The following is a 17458-nucleotide window of genomic DNA, read 5'->3' as shown; positions in this document are numbered from 1 at the left end:
AAATACACATTTTAAAACAGTATGAGCCTAGAGTAAAATACTGGTCTGCTGGAGGTACTTGAGCACAGCCAACCTGGGACAGAAATTTCACTTGCAATAAAAATGCCTGTAATTTCACAGGACACCTCCTTAAATGAAGACCAAAAATGCATTCTGTTCTCAGGAGGAGAACGTGGCAAAGGTTAGGATACTCTGCTCAGGGCAGTCTGGCTGCCAACATCCCTGCATGTATTTCTATTAATGAATGTCAGAGCCACGAGAACTGTGGGTTTGTTAATGAGCCCCCAGGCTGCTCAATTACCAGGTAGCTTGTGCTTGTCTGCTGTCCCACAATGAGGGCAAGCACCGCCCAGCAGGTCAGTTCTCCAGGCACCATCAGAGGGCAGACCTACATCAGGTCCACACTGTGCATTTTGCACTTCCAGCAAGCCTCGTATGTGAAATCCAGCATCTATTTATGAAATAATCAGAGAGGGGACAATTCCGCTGCCTACAAACAGCATTTGCCGAATGTTCGAGTAGAAAACCTAAGCGACTTAAATTATTTGATTTGCCAAAAAAATTGTTTTGGTTGCCTACCACTTTGCAGGAGCCTGTCTAATGTAGTAAGTGAGTTTCACGACCGTAGTCCTCACACAACTGTCACTAATAAAGGGGAGCGTCTGCCAAGGGTCCCCTGGTTGCCAGAGCAGCATGAGGGACATGCCACCGAGCAAATAAGGAGAGAAGCAGTTGTTCTCAAGCAGTCTCTGGAGAAACGTGTGGGCCAGCCTGCAAACTTCACGCATGCCCCGCAACTCCTCTGCTTTGGCTCTCTAGACTGATGGTCCAGGGGCTGAAGAGTCCTGATTCTCTTACTTGGTCAAGTTTCTTGTTTTGTTTTTTGCAACACTCAAAATTGGGATGTTTCCCATAAAAAGTCAGATTTCTAGCTAGTTATTGAAAAACTGGGCCATCTGGCCACAGTGGGCCCCCATTACCAGGTGAAATGACCAGCTAAACCGAGCAGCAGTAACTGCTCCCTTACACAGCACATGAGCTCACCATCTGCCTCAGTCCCCACTGCTCCATACTGGCCTTCTCACCGTAAGGCTGAGTGCTAGTGATGAATAAATGAAAAGCAATAACATATGCTGTAGAATATGAGGAAGCCATTTGATTTAAAACTAATTTAGCCTGATCTTGTTTTTCCAGAAAGGCCTGATGTAGTCTGTTGAGCATGGCTTGTACATCTGCTTTAAAATTTACAGTGTCCCAAAGCCAAGAATGATGCCCTTAAAATAGGGATGTATGAACAACTAAATAAATAAACATAATTTTGAAACGTGAAAAAAAAATAGGGATGTATGCCTCCCCCATATCATCATTTCTTTAAAGATAAGCATTTCTTCCCAGAAACTAAGGGTTAATTACTGGCCTGTTGTGCTCATCGTGTGACCATGGACCTGCTGTGCTAGGAAAGCATCTTGTGACTGGAGTAAGAGATATTCCTGTCCTATGTGATATATGTTCCTTGTTCCAGGACCGCACACCACCACTCTGTACACCCTGCTTCTTCAGAGCGCTTCCTCCCTTGAAGGTCGTTCTCTCCTGGGCTACAGTCCTCAAAACGGGCTCATATAAGAAACTCACCCCCGTGTTGATTTATAGATTGATTATGGATTGTGTCGATACTAGTAACCATTTATTACTGCACTTAATGAAATATTTGTCTGTACTTATCGTTCTTTCAAATGTGGGAACATGAAGAACAGGCCTAGAAGACCATGTGTCTCCAGAGAAAAATGGAAGCTAGAGAGCGTTCTGACATGTACTCTGGGAACGCAAACGTTCAATGACCTGACCCCTTGTTTAGAGATCCCGCCATGCAGTCATGGGACGTGAGGCTGCCCAAGTGGAAGTGAAGGGGGCCGGGAGCCCACTTTGGGTCCTGATGGGGAGACACAGCCCAAGTAGGCGGATGAGCTCGGGAAGCTGCCATCGCAGCGGCCTGACAGCTGGGGAGAAGCCCCTCTGCGGAACATGGGTAATGAGGACAACCCGGGAATCCACGACAGACCTCGTATGGTAATTAACTGAACAGGGCACTGGACTCCAACCTTAGCTGCCAGGCAAGAAGCCCGATCCTGCACAGAACCCCATCTCACCCTTCGAGAGAAGAAAGGTGACTGGCCAACCCCCGTCAGCCACCTGCTGGCCTGTGTGAAGGCAGGATGCATGACACTGAACACAGCTGCAAGCAAGAAAGGAAACGCAAGATCCACGGGCATCCCAGCCATGCAGCGGGTCACAGCAGGGGTTCCTGTGGCTGCTGAGGAGGAACACGGAGACGGGAAAACCCTCAGTGAAAACAGCAGCACAGGCTGTCTGGTCACTTTTCAGTTTGGACAGATTACTCCCTGGGGTGAGAACAGAACACGTTCCCTAAATAACTATAAGGCAAGATGCTCGGGGCCAGCCCTGAGGGGGAGTGTCTAGTCTCCACCCCTCCCCAGCCACACCTCTATACAGGAACACCTTAGACTGACAAAAGTAGAGTAATATATTTTATTTAATTAAAATAGATTAAAAAACAGACTGTGTAAAAGAATTAGGATTCTCAATAATTTACTATTATTTACACTAGCAAATGTGGGTCGTTAGTAGACACTGGGAGAGACAAACGGGCAGGACACAGGCCCTCCCCCAGGACCCAGGGAGCCCGCGGAGACTCAGGCTCCCTCCTGATCTGTCCTCTCGGGGCACTATGGCAGCCGTACCAGTGAAGCTGGGTGGACAGCAGAGGGGCGAGCCTCAGACGGCCCGGGGACCACAGCGCTGCTCCCCTCTCTGGAGGCTGCAGGGATGCGGGCGGGCCAGGCAGGAATTCTGTTCCTCTTGAGGAGAATCATTACCTCTCAGTCTGGGCTCAATGGGCCCCTGACCCCGTGGCCCCACTCTCCATTCACGACTAACCTTCTGTAAACACTCCCTTAGGCTGACACAAAGCCCAGAGTTTCCGGATAGAAGATGAAAAACAGAAACGAAAGCCACATATCCTGGTTCCCAGGGAAATCCGGATTACCTAACATGCCCTGCCCACGGGTCCAGAACCTGGCAACTCATCAAAATCGCCCCAAAGTGTTTTGTGCGCTTGTGGTGTGAGGGAACGGTGGGGAGGGAGGGGAGGCCAGCGATCCTGGGCCACGGTACCAAGAGGAAGGCTCCTCCCCAGGAAGCAGTGACAGCGAAGGAGGACCCAGGAGAGGCCCTGGGGGTCCTGCAGGCACTTGCGGCTCCACACACGGTGGGGAGCGAGTCTCAGGAACGCAGAAACAGGCTGGTGGCGCCAGTGGAGATGGAAGGCCACTCCGAAGCAGCAGGCCATGTGGGGACTCCCATGACCTGATCTGGCTACTGGAAACCTTGGGGTCAGCCCTGACCCTGGAGACCCCTGCTGTGCCACTCACAGGACACAGGACACGCAGGCCTCCTGGGTGCAGGTTGCCGGGTGCGGCCTGGGAGCAGAGCCAGGCTGGCCCCTGCAGGCACCGCCAGACAGAGGCCCGGGACAGAAGCTCTGGCCTTTGGAGCTGGTGCAGTGGACAGCAGCAGAAGCAGCAGTCGAGGGCTGCAGATGTGGGGCCCACTGGCGATTCAATCCAAAATGTCCGTCTCAAAGGGGACCAGGTGGTAATAGGACAGGTTGGTGACATAAGCTGCTGGGTCATCGCCATCCTCCAGTTCTGAGGTAAACTCACTGCCGTTCTCAAACCTGAAACGGGAAAAGACAGAGGTGAGGGCTGGAGCTGCTCACTGACCCTTGACCCCACCAAAGTGGAGAAAGAAAGGGCAAAAGGTCATTGGCAGGAGGGCACTTAGGGATCAACGCCAAGCACAACGGAAGGGCTTTCCAGGATGCTCTCACACTGCGCAGGCCCAGGGGACGCACGGTCTCGTCAGTGTGCATTTAGGAAGGACGTGATTACACGTTAGGTGAAATGAACCCAATGCCAGACTGTCATGGCTCCGGCTTCCAGGGCCTCAGAGGCTGCTCTCCATGCTCATCGGCCATCATTTACTGAGGCACTCATTGCTTCATTCACAGGGTGATTCCTTCTCTCTAGGGGCGGCTGTGTGTCGAGTCTGGGACACACCTGAACAAGCCAGGCAGGGCCTGTCTTTGGGAGCAGACACCTCCCTGTGCTGGCCCTGCAGACAACGGCAGAGATGGGCGGGAAGCTACTGCACCCGCTCACCCCCCAACTGCCCCCTGTGCGCTGACGAGGGGGCTGGCGCAGGGGCAGGCAGAGGGCCGGCAGGGGTCAGCGGAGGGAGGGTTCCTTTGGGGGGTGGGTGCCCTCGTTTGGGTCCATGTATTCAGTGAGGGGAGTTTACATGGGGGAGGGGAGGCAAGAAGAGCTCAGGGAATAACACGTACCCCAAATGTAAGGTGACACAAATATCTTCCTGGTCTTGATTCCCCCATGAACTGAAAACATCTCCACCCCGTCTAACCCAGACGTGGCCTCCTAAGCTAGAAAAGACTCCAAATTTTTAAAAATGCATAACAGAGAGAGAAATGTGCTTTTTCCGTTTTCCTTGACTGAGCATCAGTCTGAACAAAATAGGCCAGTGGGGTGGGGAAGGAACTGCTCTCCCAGGATGGGGGGAGCCCTTGGACCCCAGCGCCCATGTTCCTGCCTTGATTCCTGGCGTTCAAAGTGTCGCTGACCAGTCAACAGTTGTCGGAGCTCAACTACACCTAGAAAGCTCTGGAGTGACGGAAAAGGACACAAACTGACCAGCAGCCCAGCAACGAGCGTCTGACTTGGCTTCCCCAGCCAGGGAGCCGCCGGAGGCAGCGCCGCCCCTGCATCAAGAGCGCACAGTGAGAATCCCACTGACTCCAAACACGCTCCAAGGGGCATGCTTCCTCCAGGTCCAGGCTGCAGGTTCAAAGTCGAGCATGAGCTGATCACGGCTTTGAAATTAGACAGAAACGGCCAGAGGTAGGTCTCCCTTTAACTCCACAGTGAGGCGTGTGTGTGGAGATGCAGGGGCCTTGACATCTGTGCCCTCAGGAGAGAGCTCAGGGCCCAACTCCCCTCCCCATGCTCCCTGCCCTGGTGGCACCAGGTTGCCGAGAAAGACATGGAACTGTGGACAGAAAAGTGTGTGCAGCCTGCGAGGCAGCGGGTCTCATGGAGACAAGACCAGCTCTCCAACTTTACACAGGCTGTTACATCTCTTCCCTCAGCCAGCGCTGGCCTGAAACCACAGGGGTCTCGCGGGTGTGGGGCAAGGCTCAAGGCGGGCAAGGGCCAGGCCAGAGGTACCACAGATGGCTTCCTGCCCCTGCTCCTCCTCCTGTCCTAGGATCAGATGACCCTGAGACCCGAGGGGGGAAAGGGCAGCTAGGATGCTCAGGAAACGCATCACCAGGCTGAGTCCAGGGTCCTCATCCATCCCCCACAGCCCTCGGCAGGCTTGGCAAATACCTCTGCTCCTGAGCTGTAGGGACAGTGTGGGGGCTCGCCTCAGCACTGGGGTGGACGTCTCGGAGCCTGGTGACCCCTCCAGCCAGCCAGGATCTTCCCCAGGCAGAGACCTCGCTGTCCACTGACCCATATCGCCGTCCGGCACACTCCCATTCCCTGAGTGCAGGGGGTCTGTGGTCCTGGGTGCTGGTCCCTGCCCTCCCCAGGGACAGCGTGGGGACTGCCTGCTCGACTCCGTGGCACATGTCCTCACGGCAGGCCCGACAGCACTGAATTCACAGCCTCGAGGCCAGTCACCCTTGAGTACCTCTGAGGACAGCTGCGGCCAGGAAGTGAAGCCTCCGGCTACTTAAGGGTCATCTCTCCATGACCTGGCCCCGTCGCCTCCCCACCTGCTCCTGACAGCCCTGAGGAGTGTACACACAGATGGCTCCTGAAGGACAGACAGCAGCAGGCCTCGCTGCCCTCGATCAGATGCCCAGGGGGCTGCCGGCCAAGTCAGCAATCCTCTGACTGCTCCCGAGTGCGCAGGGGCGACAGATCTCGGTGGGGCTTTCCTGGGGTCGCAGAGGTATTCCCCTGCTTGCTCTCCCGGCCTGAAGGCAGCCAGGAGCAGGCAGCTGTGCACCAAGGATGTCGCCCCGTCCACACAGAGCCCTGGCTCAAGGGGAACTTGTGCTTCCATCCCGGCTTTCTCTCCGCGTGTCTCTCAGCAAAACTGTTCACAGTGGAACTGACTTCTCAAGTCTGACCTCATGCCAGGCTGCAGAAGGCCCCTCGAGGCCTCTCGGAGAGGGAAAGGGTCTGAGAAGACTGGGAGCCGGAGCCAGGACCTGCAGCAACTGGTGACGAGGCAGAGTCCACCTGTCTTCTCCACCAAGACCAGCAACCCCTCCCACGAGGTAAAGGACTTCTCCTTCCAGTCGCCATTTAACACACATCGACCTTGCGCTGCCACGTGCCAGCCCGTGTTAGCACGGAGGACCCTCGGGTCATGAACGACTGAGCTATCTGGACACACATGACGGGTATGGCGCCACATGGAGTCACAGCAGGGCAGCATTTCAGAGGTGGGCCGGCCCTCGGCCTTGCCAGCACATCCATACACCCCCGTTTCATGACTCCTCCACTGTGAAAGCTTCTGTGCCATCCACCTAAGGGACACCTAAGAAACTGAGCAAGTGGGGGCTGCTGGCTGGGGCCCGCTCCACGGGCCGAGAGGCTCCCACAGAGCTTCAACACAGAGCGGGGTCCAGCACAGGAGGCTCGAGCTGCCTGCCGGAGCCCAGGCACACCCTGGGGTCATGCCCTGGCCTGCAGCTGACTGGCCCAGATGTGTGTCCAGGCATGTGGGTCTGTCTTCGTCCATTTTTATTTGTGGCTGAGTGGGTGGCGTGGGACATGGGACTAAGGAGGCCCCTTGATCCCTGGGTTATGCTGCTCATGTGCCACAGGGAGACTGCACATTCAGAGCTGCACACTTGGTGTCTGAGTTTTTCACAAGGACCTGCAAGGGCATCTTGGTCTCCCGTGAGGATAAGAGAAGCGGGGAGTTCAGTCACTTCCCGATGCTCACACAACCAGCAAGAGCCCTGGGCTGGGCCTCGACAGTCACAGAAGCCGCCGTGTGACATCCCCTCAAGCTGCCGCCTGATGCCTCCCAAGAAGACGACCCGGAAGTGCCCCAAGGATGAGGGTGGCTGTGCCTCATGGGGCCCAGGGTTCGGGCTTTCCTGGAGCACTTCTCATGGTCAAAAGTGTTCCTCTGAGAGGGAGGAAGACCGGAGAAGGCAGTGGCGTGTGGCTGTCCCACCTTCACTCATCAGACATGTCCTCCCTCCCTCGGAACAGTGCAGCCCGCTGGGCCAGGTGCCACCGTGAGCCACACGGAGCCCACCTGGGCATCAGGAGAACTTCAGCCCTGCGATGTGAGGCTGATGTGCAGGTGGCACTTCTCCCCTCCCAGGAGAACAGGCCCTTTGCGCCAGGAGGTTGTGGCCCCCACAGCCCTCAGCGCCCGGCACAGACCAGTCCCTGAAGGCTGGCCACCTCTCCTCAAGGCCCCTTGCAGCCGTCACTCAGCCGGAGGAACTCTGCTCCCACAGGTTTAAGAATCGAGGTCTCACTCCTCTAGGAAAGGCTGACACCCTAAATCAGTATCCAAATACCGATGGGGGCTCGGCGTTCCAGCCACATCTGTCTCCTTGCTACAGAGTCCCTGAACTGCAGCCCCTGGCACCCACCGACAGCTCGGGGTCCTTCTATAAAACTATGCAAATCACTGTACTTACAGATGTTCCGCCGGGTCCACGGCCAGGCGCTGGTCTTTTCCGTTTGGTATACTGTGGTCAATAACGATTGTTTCTGTATTTGCTAAACAAAATCCATTGGACCTCATGATTTCTGGAAACAAAAGGAGTAAGGTAACTATTCAGAAGGGGTCAGACTTTAAAGTTGTGAGGTTTGGGGCTTGTACCGATCTCCCTACTTCCCTCTCCACTCCTGCCCCCCTGCTCCCCTACTTTAAGAGAATGCTCTGCTCCCCCAAGGCCCAGTCTGGAGTGCTGCCACACAGATTCAGGAGGCACAGGAGCCACACCTGCTGACCCATGCAGGCCGAGAGGCGCATCTCTCCCCACGGCAGGATGCTTCGGCTGTCTGAGCGCCCTCCCCACGCGCCCTTCCCCATGGGTTCAAAGCTGGGCTGAAAGGGTACTGGGCTCGTGTCTATCAGTCTGAGTTGCGTCTAGGTCCCTCGCACACTGCCATGGGGCTTTGCATGGGTTACCCCATCTTCTAAGCTCCCACTCGTGTCTGAGACACCGGGGATATAACACCATCAACACCCTGGGTTGCTGGGAGGATCAAATGAGATCAGCATGCATTTTAAACCAAATGGGTGACTTCACTTTTTTACTTTATATAATTCTGTATATAAACTGATAATCTAATGAAAAGCATGAATGGTGGTAATTTAAAAAGACCAACAAGAAAATGTCTTCGTATGTCTACGTGGGCTCTGTGGTGTTAGCTTTCAAGGGTGGAAGTCTGGTGCTCACGCAGTGCTGGAAGAGGTGGGACCTGGGTGCCTGAGAGTGTGGCAGCTGAAACTCCCAGGCTGGGAACTTGGACCCTGCAGCTCAGCCCAAAAAGGAGAGCCATGACCCTGGGACTCAGTATCCTCAACTGGAAAATTCCACAATTGTATGGGATTATCTCCAGGGATCCTTCCAACTCTAAAGTCCCATGACTCCCGGTTCTACCACGCCCTCTGGTCCATTTAAGCATAAGTAGCAAGTGCAGCTCGACCCACTTCTAACATCTGGTGTAGCTTTCATTTCTATTTCCCGAGCAGACGACAGACACTCCAAGAACAGATCTGGAGCCATGACACTCCTCCCAGGTGTTGCCGTTCTGCAGCTCCCTGAGAGGCTGCTCAGCTCCTGACCTCAGCTCTCAGTCAGCTCACGCTGTGACCCTTGTTTGTCCTCCCAGGTCAGGCCCTCTACTTACTCATCTTAAAAAACATGCTTAAAATACACTCCAAATTCCTGGTGCATTCTCAGATCCAAAGGATTATTACCCTTCATTCAGGGCCTGACACACGGGGACACACAGCTCACTCGAGCCCGTCCTCGCCTCCCTATGCAGATCAGGCGACAGGCACGCGCCTCCCGGCCTCTCAGCGGGCACCTGACACTACGGCAGTTTGTGGAGCTGTCTTCTTTACTTTTTCTCTTACATTTTACCACAATTTAGATTATTTTATTCCCATGTATGGATTGTTGGTTTTTATAATGAAATTAATCTTCTTATTTTTAATCTTTCTAGGTAATTGGTTCTCAGTCTTGGAATTTCTCTCCATATGAAGAGAATTAGGGAAACTACACAAAAATGAAGAGAGAAAAACGGAAGATTTCCTCCTCACCCCACAGGATTAAAATGATTGTTCATCAACCAAACTTGCCAAGTAACTGCTGAAATTTCCACTTGACTTTCTGGAGAAGTGACAGCTCGTGTTTCATTGGTCTTTCAGCTGCACCAGCCCAGTTAGTCACCCTCCGTGTGACATGAGCACACGCTGTCTCCTGCCCTGCCCTCCCTGGTGGAGCCCCCAGGCCCCTCTTCCCTGATGGAGAACCAGCACGGAGGGCCTGCTGTGACGAGAAGGAGCAGAGAACCAACGAGAAGTCAGAGCCTGGACCCTCCGGGGTGGACGACATTTCCAGTGCAAGAAAGACAAAGAGAAGATGTTCACTGAAGCCTGAGTGGACAGACAGACTCTGAAGCTGACCCCACCTGAAGGGAAGATAAAGATGCCCTCGCCTCTCGGTTTAAAATGCAGGGCAGCACAGAACCACTTTCTTTAATGCTGTCAAAACTGACTCAGCTCTGTCCGTCTCAGGGAGCACATTGGACCTCAGTGGACCGCAGTGCAGCCCGCCCACAGCCCCAGCCCCCTTCTCCCACCCCTTTGCCAAGGAATTAGGGGAAAACCCTACAAGTGAAAACAAATGTCAGTGCCGCCAAACATTTGTGAATGTTATGAAGAGATGCCTTACATAGCAACTTTCTAATCTTCTGTAAATGTGAAGTTTGGAGCTCTAGAAAATGGAATCTTTACCAGCCCCCAAAACAGACTTGTAACAAATCATCCTTAATCGTCTATGCAAAGAAGCCTCTGTGCACAGAAATGTGGTCTAATGGTTTGCAAGGCCAGCTGGGCCCTCGAGGAAACTCCAGTTCTGCCATGCATGCCTGGGGAACAGGTCACTTCTGGCTCAGTTTCTTCATCTGTAAAATGAGAATAACAGTACCCATCCTGAAGGGGACAGGTGTAGATTAAATGAGATGGTCTTTGTATGGAACCTAACAAATGCAGGAGGCTCAATAAATGGTAGTTATTACTATCATTGTTGCTAATGTCTTCCTATCTGTTGCAACATGCAAATGAAAAGAACCGAAGGAAATGTTACAATGACAGAAAAACTATACCATCTGAAGCCCATCTTCCAGCATACTTAAAATGCGAATTTTTAGAAGTCAGTTTAATATCTATAGGAAAAATCACTCATGAATTTATTTACTTTAATCACATACATGACTGATTCTATGAAATAGCCCATTTTCAAGCTACTTTTTTACATTCATATTTTTTCACATGAAGAGTCCTGCTTTGCCACCTCATTTTTTTTAACTTTTTATTTTGAACTAATTTTAGAATTACAGAAAAGTTGCAAAAACAGAATAGAGTCCTCACATATCCCTCACCAGCTTCCTGTCATGTTCACATTTTACATAACCACGGTACCACGAGCAAATGCAGGAAATTAACATTGGCACCACACTACCAGCTAACTCCTCCCTCCCTCCAGTCTCACCAGCTTTTCCACCACTGTCCCTTTTTCTGTTCCACACCCAACCAGGACCCCTTGTTGCATTAAGTTGTTGTGTCTCAGTCTCCTACGACCTCTGACAGTTCCTCAGTCTTTCCTCAACTCTCAGGAGCTAACACTTTTGTTTTTTTTTGTTTTGTTTTGTTTTTATTAATGTTATGATAGATTACAAGCTTGTGAAATTTCAGTTGTACATTTTTGTTAGTCATGTTGTGGGTACACCACTTCCCCCTCCGTACCCTCCCCCCACCCCCCCTTTTCCCTGGTAACCACCGATCAGATCTCCTTCTCAATATACTAATTTCCACCTATGAGTGGAGTCATATAGAGTTCGTCTTTCTCTGACTGACTTATTTCGCTTAACATAATGCCCTCGAGGTCCATCCACATTGTTGTGAATGGGCCAATTTCGTCTTTTTTTATGGCTGAGTAGTATTCCATTGTGTATATATACCACATCTTCTTTATCCAGTCATCAGTTTCTGGGCATGTAGGCTGGTTCCACATCTTGGCTATTGTAAATAATGCTGCGATGAACATAGGGGTGCAACGGACTCTTGAGATATCTGATATCAGGTTCTTAGGATAGATACCCAGTAATGGGATGGCTGGGTCATAGGGTATTTCTATTTTTAACTTTTTGAGAAATCTCCATACTGTTTTCCATAGTGGCTGTACCAGTTTGCATCCCCACCAACAGTGTATGAGGGTTCCTCTTTCTCCACAACCTCTCCAACATTTGTCGTTCTTGGTTTTGGATGTTTTTGCCAATCTAACGGGGGTAAGGTGATATCTTAGTGTAGTTTTGATTTGCATTTCCCTGATGATTAGTGATGATGAACATCTTTTCATGTGTCTATTGGCCATATTCATATCTTCTTTTGAGAAATGTCTGTTCATGTCCTCTGCCCATTTTTTGATCAGGTTGTTTGTTTTTTTGTTGTAAAGCAGTGTGAGTTCTTTGTATATTATGGAGATTAACCCTTTGTCGGATAAGTGGCTTGTAAATATTTTTTCCCAATTAGTGAGCTGTTTTTTTGTTTCAATTCTGTTTTCCCTTGCCTTGAAGAAGCTCTTTAGTCTGATGAAGTCCCATTTGTTTATTCTTTCTATTGTTTCCCTCAACTGAGGAGTTACAGTGTCCGAAAAGATTCTTTTGAAACTGATGTCAAAGAGTGTACTGCCTATATTCTCTTCCAAAAGACTTATTGTCTCAGGCCTAATCTTTAGGTCTTTGATCCATTTTGAGTTTATTTTTGTGAATGGTGAAAAAGAATGGTCAATTTTCAATCTTTTGCATGTGGCTGTCCAGTTTTCCCAGCACCATTTGTTGAAGAGACTTTCTTTTCTCCATTGTAGGCCCTCTGCTCCTTTGTCGAAGATTAGCTGTCCATAGATGTGTGGTTTTATCTCTGGGCTTTCAATTCTGTTCCATTGATCTGTGGACCTGTTTTTGTACCAGTACCATGCTGTTTTGATCACTGTAGCTTTGTAGTATGTTTTGAAATCGGGGATTGTGATTCCGCCGGCTTTGTTTTTCTTGCTCAGGATTGCTTTAGCAATTCGCGGTCTTTTGTTCCCCCATATGAATTTTAGGATTGTTTGTTCAATTTCTGTGAAGAATGTTCTTGGGATTCTGATTGGGATAGCATTGAATCTGTATATTGCTTTAGGTAGTATGGACATTTTAACTATGTTTATTCTTCCAATCCATGTGCAAGGAATGTTTTTCCATCTCTTTATGTCATCGCCTATTTCTTTCAAGAAAGTCTTGTAGTTTTCATTGTATAGATCCTTCACTTCCTTGGTGAAGTTTATCCCAAGGTATTTTATTCTTTTCGTTGCGATTGTGAATGGGATAGAGTTCTTGAGTTCTTTTTCTGTTAGTTTATTGTTAGTGTATAGAAATGCTACTGATTTATGCACGTTAATTTTATACCCTGCTACTTTGCTGTAGTTGTTGATTATTTCTAATAGTTTTTCTGTGGATTCTTTGGGGTTTTCTATGTATAAGATCATGTCGTCTGCAAACAACGAGAGTTTTACTTCTTCGTTACCTATTTGGATTCCTTTTATTTCTTTTTCCTGCCGAATTGCTCTGGCCAGCACCTCCAGTACTATGTTGAATAGGAGTGGTGAAAGTGGGCACCCTTGTCTTGTTCCTGTCCTCAGAGGGATGGCTTTCAGCTTTTGTCCATTGGGTATGATGTTGGCTGTGGGTCTATCATATATGGCCTTTATTATGTTGAGGTACTTTCCTTCTATACCCATTTTACTGAGGGTTTTTATCATAAATGGGTGTTGGATCTTGTCGAATGCTTTCTCTGCGTCTATTGAGATGATCATGTGGTTTTTGTTTTTCATTTTGTTGATGTAGTGTATCACGTTGATTGACTTGCGGATGTTGAACCATCCCTGTGTCCCTGGTATAAATCCCACTTGATCCTGGTGTATAATCTTTTTGATGTATTGCTGTAATTGGTTTGCCAAAATTTTGTTGAGGATTTTTGCATCTATGTTCATCAGTGATATCGGCCTGTAGTTCTCCTTCTTTGTGTTGTCCTTGTCAGGTTTGGGGATCAGAGTGATGTTGGCTTCATAGAATGTGTTAGGGAGTTCTCCTTCTTTCTCAATTTTCTGGAACAGTTTGAGGAGAATAGGTATTAAGTCTTCTTTGAATGTTTGGTAGAATTCTCCAGAGAAGCCGTCTGGTCCTGGACTCTTGTTTTTGGGGAGGTTTTTGATTACCGTTTCTATTTCCTTACTTGTGATTGGTCTATTCAGATTCTCCATTTCTTCCTGATTCAGTTTGGGGAGATTGTAGGAGTCTAGGAATTTGTCCATTTCTTCTAGGTTGTTCAATTTGTTGGCATATAGTTTTTCATAGTATTCTCTTATGATCTCTTGTATTTCATTGGTATCTGTTGTGATTTCTCCTCTGTCATTCCTGATTTTATTAATTTGCGATTTCTCTCTTCTTTTCTTGGTGAGTCTGGCTAGGGGTTTGTCAATTTTGTTAATTTTTTCGAAGAACAAACTCTTTGTTTCATTGATCCTTTCTATTGTCTTTTTTGTTTCAATATCGTTTATTTCTGCTTTTATTTTTACTATTTCCCTCCTTCTACTGACTCTGGGCTTTGTTTGTTCTTCTTTTTCTAGTTCTGTTAGGTGTCGTTTGAGGTTGCTTACGTGAGCTTTTTCTTGTTTAGTGAGGTGAGCCTGTATTGCGATGAATTTCCCTCTTAGGACTGCTTTTGCTGCATCCGAAATGAGTTGGTATGTCGTGTTCTCATTTTCATTTGTCTCCAGATAATATTTGATTTCTTCTTTAATTTCTTCAATGATCCATTGTTTGTTGAGAAGCGTGTTGTTTAGTCTCCACATTTTTGCACCTTTCTCTGCTTTTTTCTTGTAGTTGATTTCTAGTTTAATAGCGTTATGATCAGAAAAGATGCTTGATATTATTTCAACTCTCTTGTATTTATTGATGTTTGCTTTGGTTCCCAAAATATGGTCAATCCTTGAGAATGTTCCATGTGCAGTTGAGAAGAATGTGTAACCTGCTGTTTTTGGATGAAGTGTTCTATATATATCTATTAAGTCCATCTGGTCTAATTTTTCATTTAATTCTATTATTTCCTTGTTGATTTTCTGTCTGGATGTTCTGTCCATTGGTGTTAATGGTGTGTTGAGGTCCCCTACTGTTATTGTATTGTTGTTGATGTCTTCTTTTAGTTCTATTAAGAGTTGCTTTACAAATTTTGGTGCTCCTGTGTTGGGTGCGTATATATTTATAAGTGTTATGTCTTCTTGGTGGAGAGTCCCTTTTATCATTATATACTGTCCCTCTTTATCTTTCTTTATCTGTTTTGCTTTGAAATCTACCTTGTCTGATATTAGTATAGCGACACCTGCTTTCTTTTGTTCATTATTAGCTTGGAGTATTGTTCTCCATCCCTTCACTCTGAGTCTGTGTTTGTCTTTGGGGCTGAGGTATGTTTCCTGGAGGCAGCATATTGTTGGATCTTGTTCTTTGATCCATCCTGCCACTCTGTGTCTTTTGATTGGGGAGTTCAATCCATTTACATTTAGAGTGATTATTGAGACGTGGGGGCCTACCACTCCCATTTTGTGTCTTGTTTTCCGGTTTTCTTCAGTTTCCTTTGTTTCTCGTCCCATGGTTTAATCTGTTCTGATGTAGAGCTGCTACTCTCTGTTGTTGTCCTTCTACTTATCTCCTCTGCTCTTGGTTTTGTAGCCCCTTTCCTTTTTTGGATTTTTCAGGAATGAGGGTTTTCCTGAGGATTTCCTGAAGAGGAGGTTTTGTGGCAATGAACTCCCTTAATTTTTGTTTATCTGGGAAAGTTTTTATTTCTCCATCGTATTTGAAGGATATTTTCGCTGGGTAGAGAATTCTCGGCTGTAGATTTTTGTCCTTCAGATTTTTGAATATATCATTCCACTCTCTTCTAGCCTGTAAAGTTTCTGCTGAGAAATCTGCTGATAGCCTGATGGGGGTTCCTTTGTAGGTTAGTTTCTTTTGCCTGTCTGTCCTTAATATTTTCTCCTTGTCATTGACTTTTGCTAGCTTCACTACTATATGCCATGGAGTTGGTCTTCTTGCATTGATAAAGTTTGGAGATCTATTGGCTTCTGTCACCTGAAGATCCATCTCCCTCACCAGATTTGGGAAGTTCTCAGCCATTATTTCTTTGAATAGGTTTTCTGCCCCTTTCTCCTTCTCTTCTCCCTCTGGTATACCTATAATCCTTACGTTGCATCTCCTAATTGTGTCTGATAATTCTCGGAGAGTTTCTTCATTTCTTTTAAGTCTTGCTTCTCTCTCCTCCTCTGCCTGCAACAATTCTATATTGCCATCTTCCAAATTGCTAATTCTTTCCTCCATATTATCGGCCCTACTGTTCAGAGCATCTAGATTTTTCTTAATCTCCTCTATTGTGTTCTTCATTTCCAATATTTCTGTTTGGTTCTTCTTTATCGTATCAAACTCTTTTGTGACATAGCTCCTGAACTCGTTGAGTTGTCGGTCAGAATTCTCTCTTAACTCATTGAGAATCTTAATGATGGCTGTTTTGAAGTCATCGTCATTTAGGTTATATATCTCATTTTCTTTGGGATTGTTTTCTGTGTATTTGTTACTTTCTTTCTGTTCTGGAGATTTAATGTATTTTTTCATATTGCTTGATGTTGTTGATTTGTGCCTCCGCATGGAGATAGAGTTTAGTTGCTCCTTTCACTTGTTTCAGCTGCTGCGGTGGGGGGAGCAGCTGTTTATACTTCACCAACCAGGAACCCTGTCCGTAGTTGCTAACTGGGCCTGGGCCCCTCTTCGTAGCCACAGTGGCCCTTTGGATTCCCTCCTCTGCCGTGGGGGCCGTCACAGGGGGGCTTCAGGCTGCAGGTGCCTACTGTTGCAGCCCACCTAGATGTGCTCTCTCCTTGGGGTCTGCAATGGTGTTATGGGCTTTTCCAGCGGCCAGGGGTGGGATCACTTATATTTGTCGCTCCGTTGCTGTCGGCACCCACCAAATCTCACTTGTCCTCTATGGGTCGCAGGAGAGCTATTGGCATCTTCTACAGTCTGTGGTTAGTACACCTAGCTATGCTGCTTTTGCCCTGGGGTCTTCCAGCCTTGTGGCTGGCGGCTGGGTGCCTTCTACTGGTGCTGTGCAGAGGCTTTCCCTAAGGCTGCTGTGAGCCTGTAGGGTTTCCCCCTAGGCTACTAAGCTGGGTCTCTGGAACTCTCTCCAGCCCCAGTCCTCTCCGAGATCTCCGGCAATCCCTAGCCCCACGGGGCGGGCAATGGCAGCTGGGGGTCGCCCCGCCCTCTGGGATTCTCTCCAGGCCTCTCCCGGAGCCGTGAATGCTCAGCGTGGCCCCTCTGCTAACGGCACACAGAGAGTTTTGTCTGCTGCCCGGGCGGAGCTCCGGCGCTTCCCCTCCGGGTCGCAGAACCGGCCTTTGAAAGTTCCCGCAGCCCCGGTCCTCTCCGAGATCTCCGGCAATCCCTAGTCCCACGGGGTGGGCAACGGCAGCTGGGAGACCTCCGTGCCCTCCGTGATTCTCTCTGGGACCCTCCGGGCGCCCCGAGCACCAGGCTGGGTCTCCCCGCCAATGGCGGGGAGAGACTCTCCCCGCGGGCTCAGGTGTGCAACTCCAAAGTTTCCCTCTGCGTTTAGGAGTAATTGCAGGGGGTTTAGGTAGGGTTCTGGTCACCTGTTTCCACCATCGCTCCTCTGTTGTGTTCTCGCTCCTGCCCTAGATGTGTGTGGATCCTCTGGGGGCGTCCGTTGGAAGAAAGCCGCTTGCGGGTACTAGGCTGCCCGTCGGGGTCGGAGAGTTTTCACCTATTTCCACATCCTCCCGGAGGAAAGTCCATCCGCCTTCCAATGTATAGTCGCGTGGGTGTCTCAGACGTCCTGAGATGCTGTCTGGATATCCTTTGTCAAGCGATAAGTGTCCAAATAATTGTAGACTCGAAGGGCGAGAGACAAAGAGGACTACTCACGGCGCCATCTTGGCTCTTCAACTCAGGAGCTAACACTTTTGAAGAGGACTGGT

At 49.0% G+C, this 17458-nt stretch overlaps 1 protein-coding gene across 1 annotated transcript in view; it reads right to left on the bottom strand.

Annotated features, from left to right (window-relative positions):
• Positions 1 to 2533: 2533 nt before the first annotated feature.
• The window catches only part of PXDC1 (PX domain containing 1), a 33057-nt gene continuing 18132 nt past the window's right edge, over positions 2534 to 17458 (bottom strand). Inside the window, exons 4-5 of the mRNA XM_014867443.3 lie at positions 7772 to 7883; positions 2534 to 3754 (exon numbers count right to left, since the gene is read on the bottom strand). Of these exons, the coding sequence (XP_014722929.2) occupies positions 3637 to 3754; positions 7772 to 7883 (230 nt within the window). The 3' untranslated portion in view covers positions 2534 to 3636. The remainder of the gene's footprint in view (positions 3755 to 7771; positions 7884 to 17458) is intronic.

Source organism: Equus asinus, chromosome 8 (assembly GCF_041296235.1).
Source record: "Equus asinus isolate D_3611 breed Donkey chromosome 8, EquAss-T2T_v2, whole genome shotgun sequence".
Lineage (NCBI taxonomy): Eukaryota > Metazoa > Chordata > Mammalia > Perissodactyla > Equidae > Equus > Equus asinus.
Note: the sequence above shows the minus strand (reverse complement) of the source record. Positions and strands in the feature narration are given on the sequence as shown.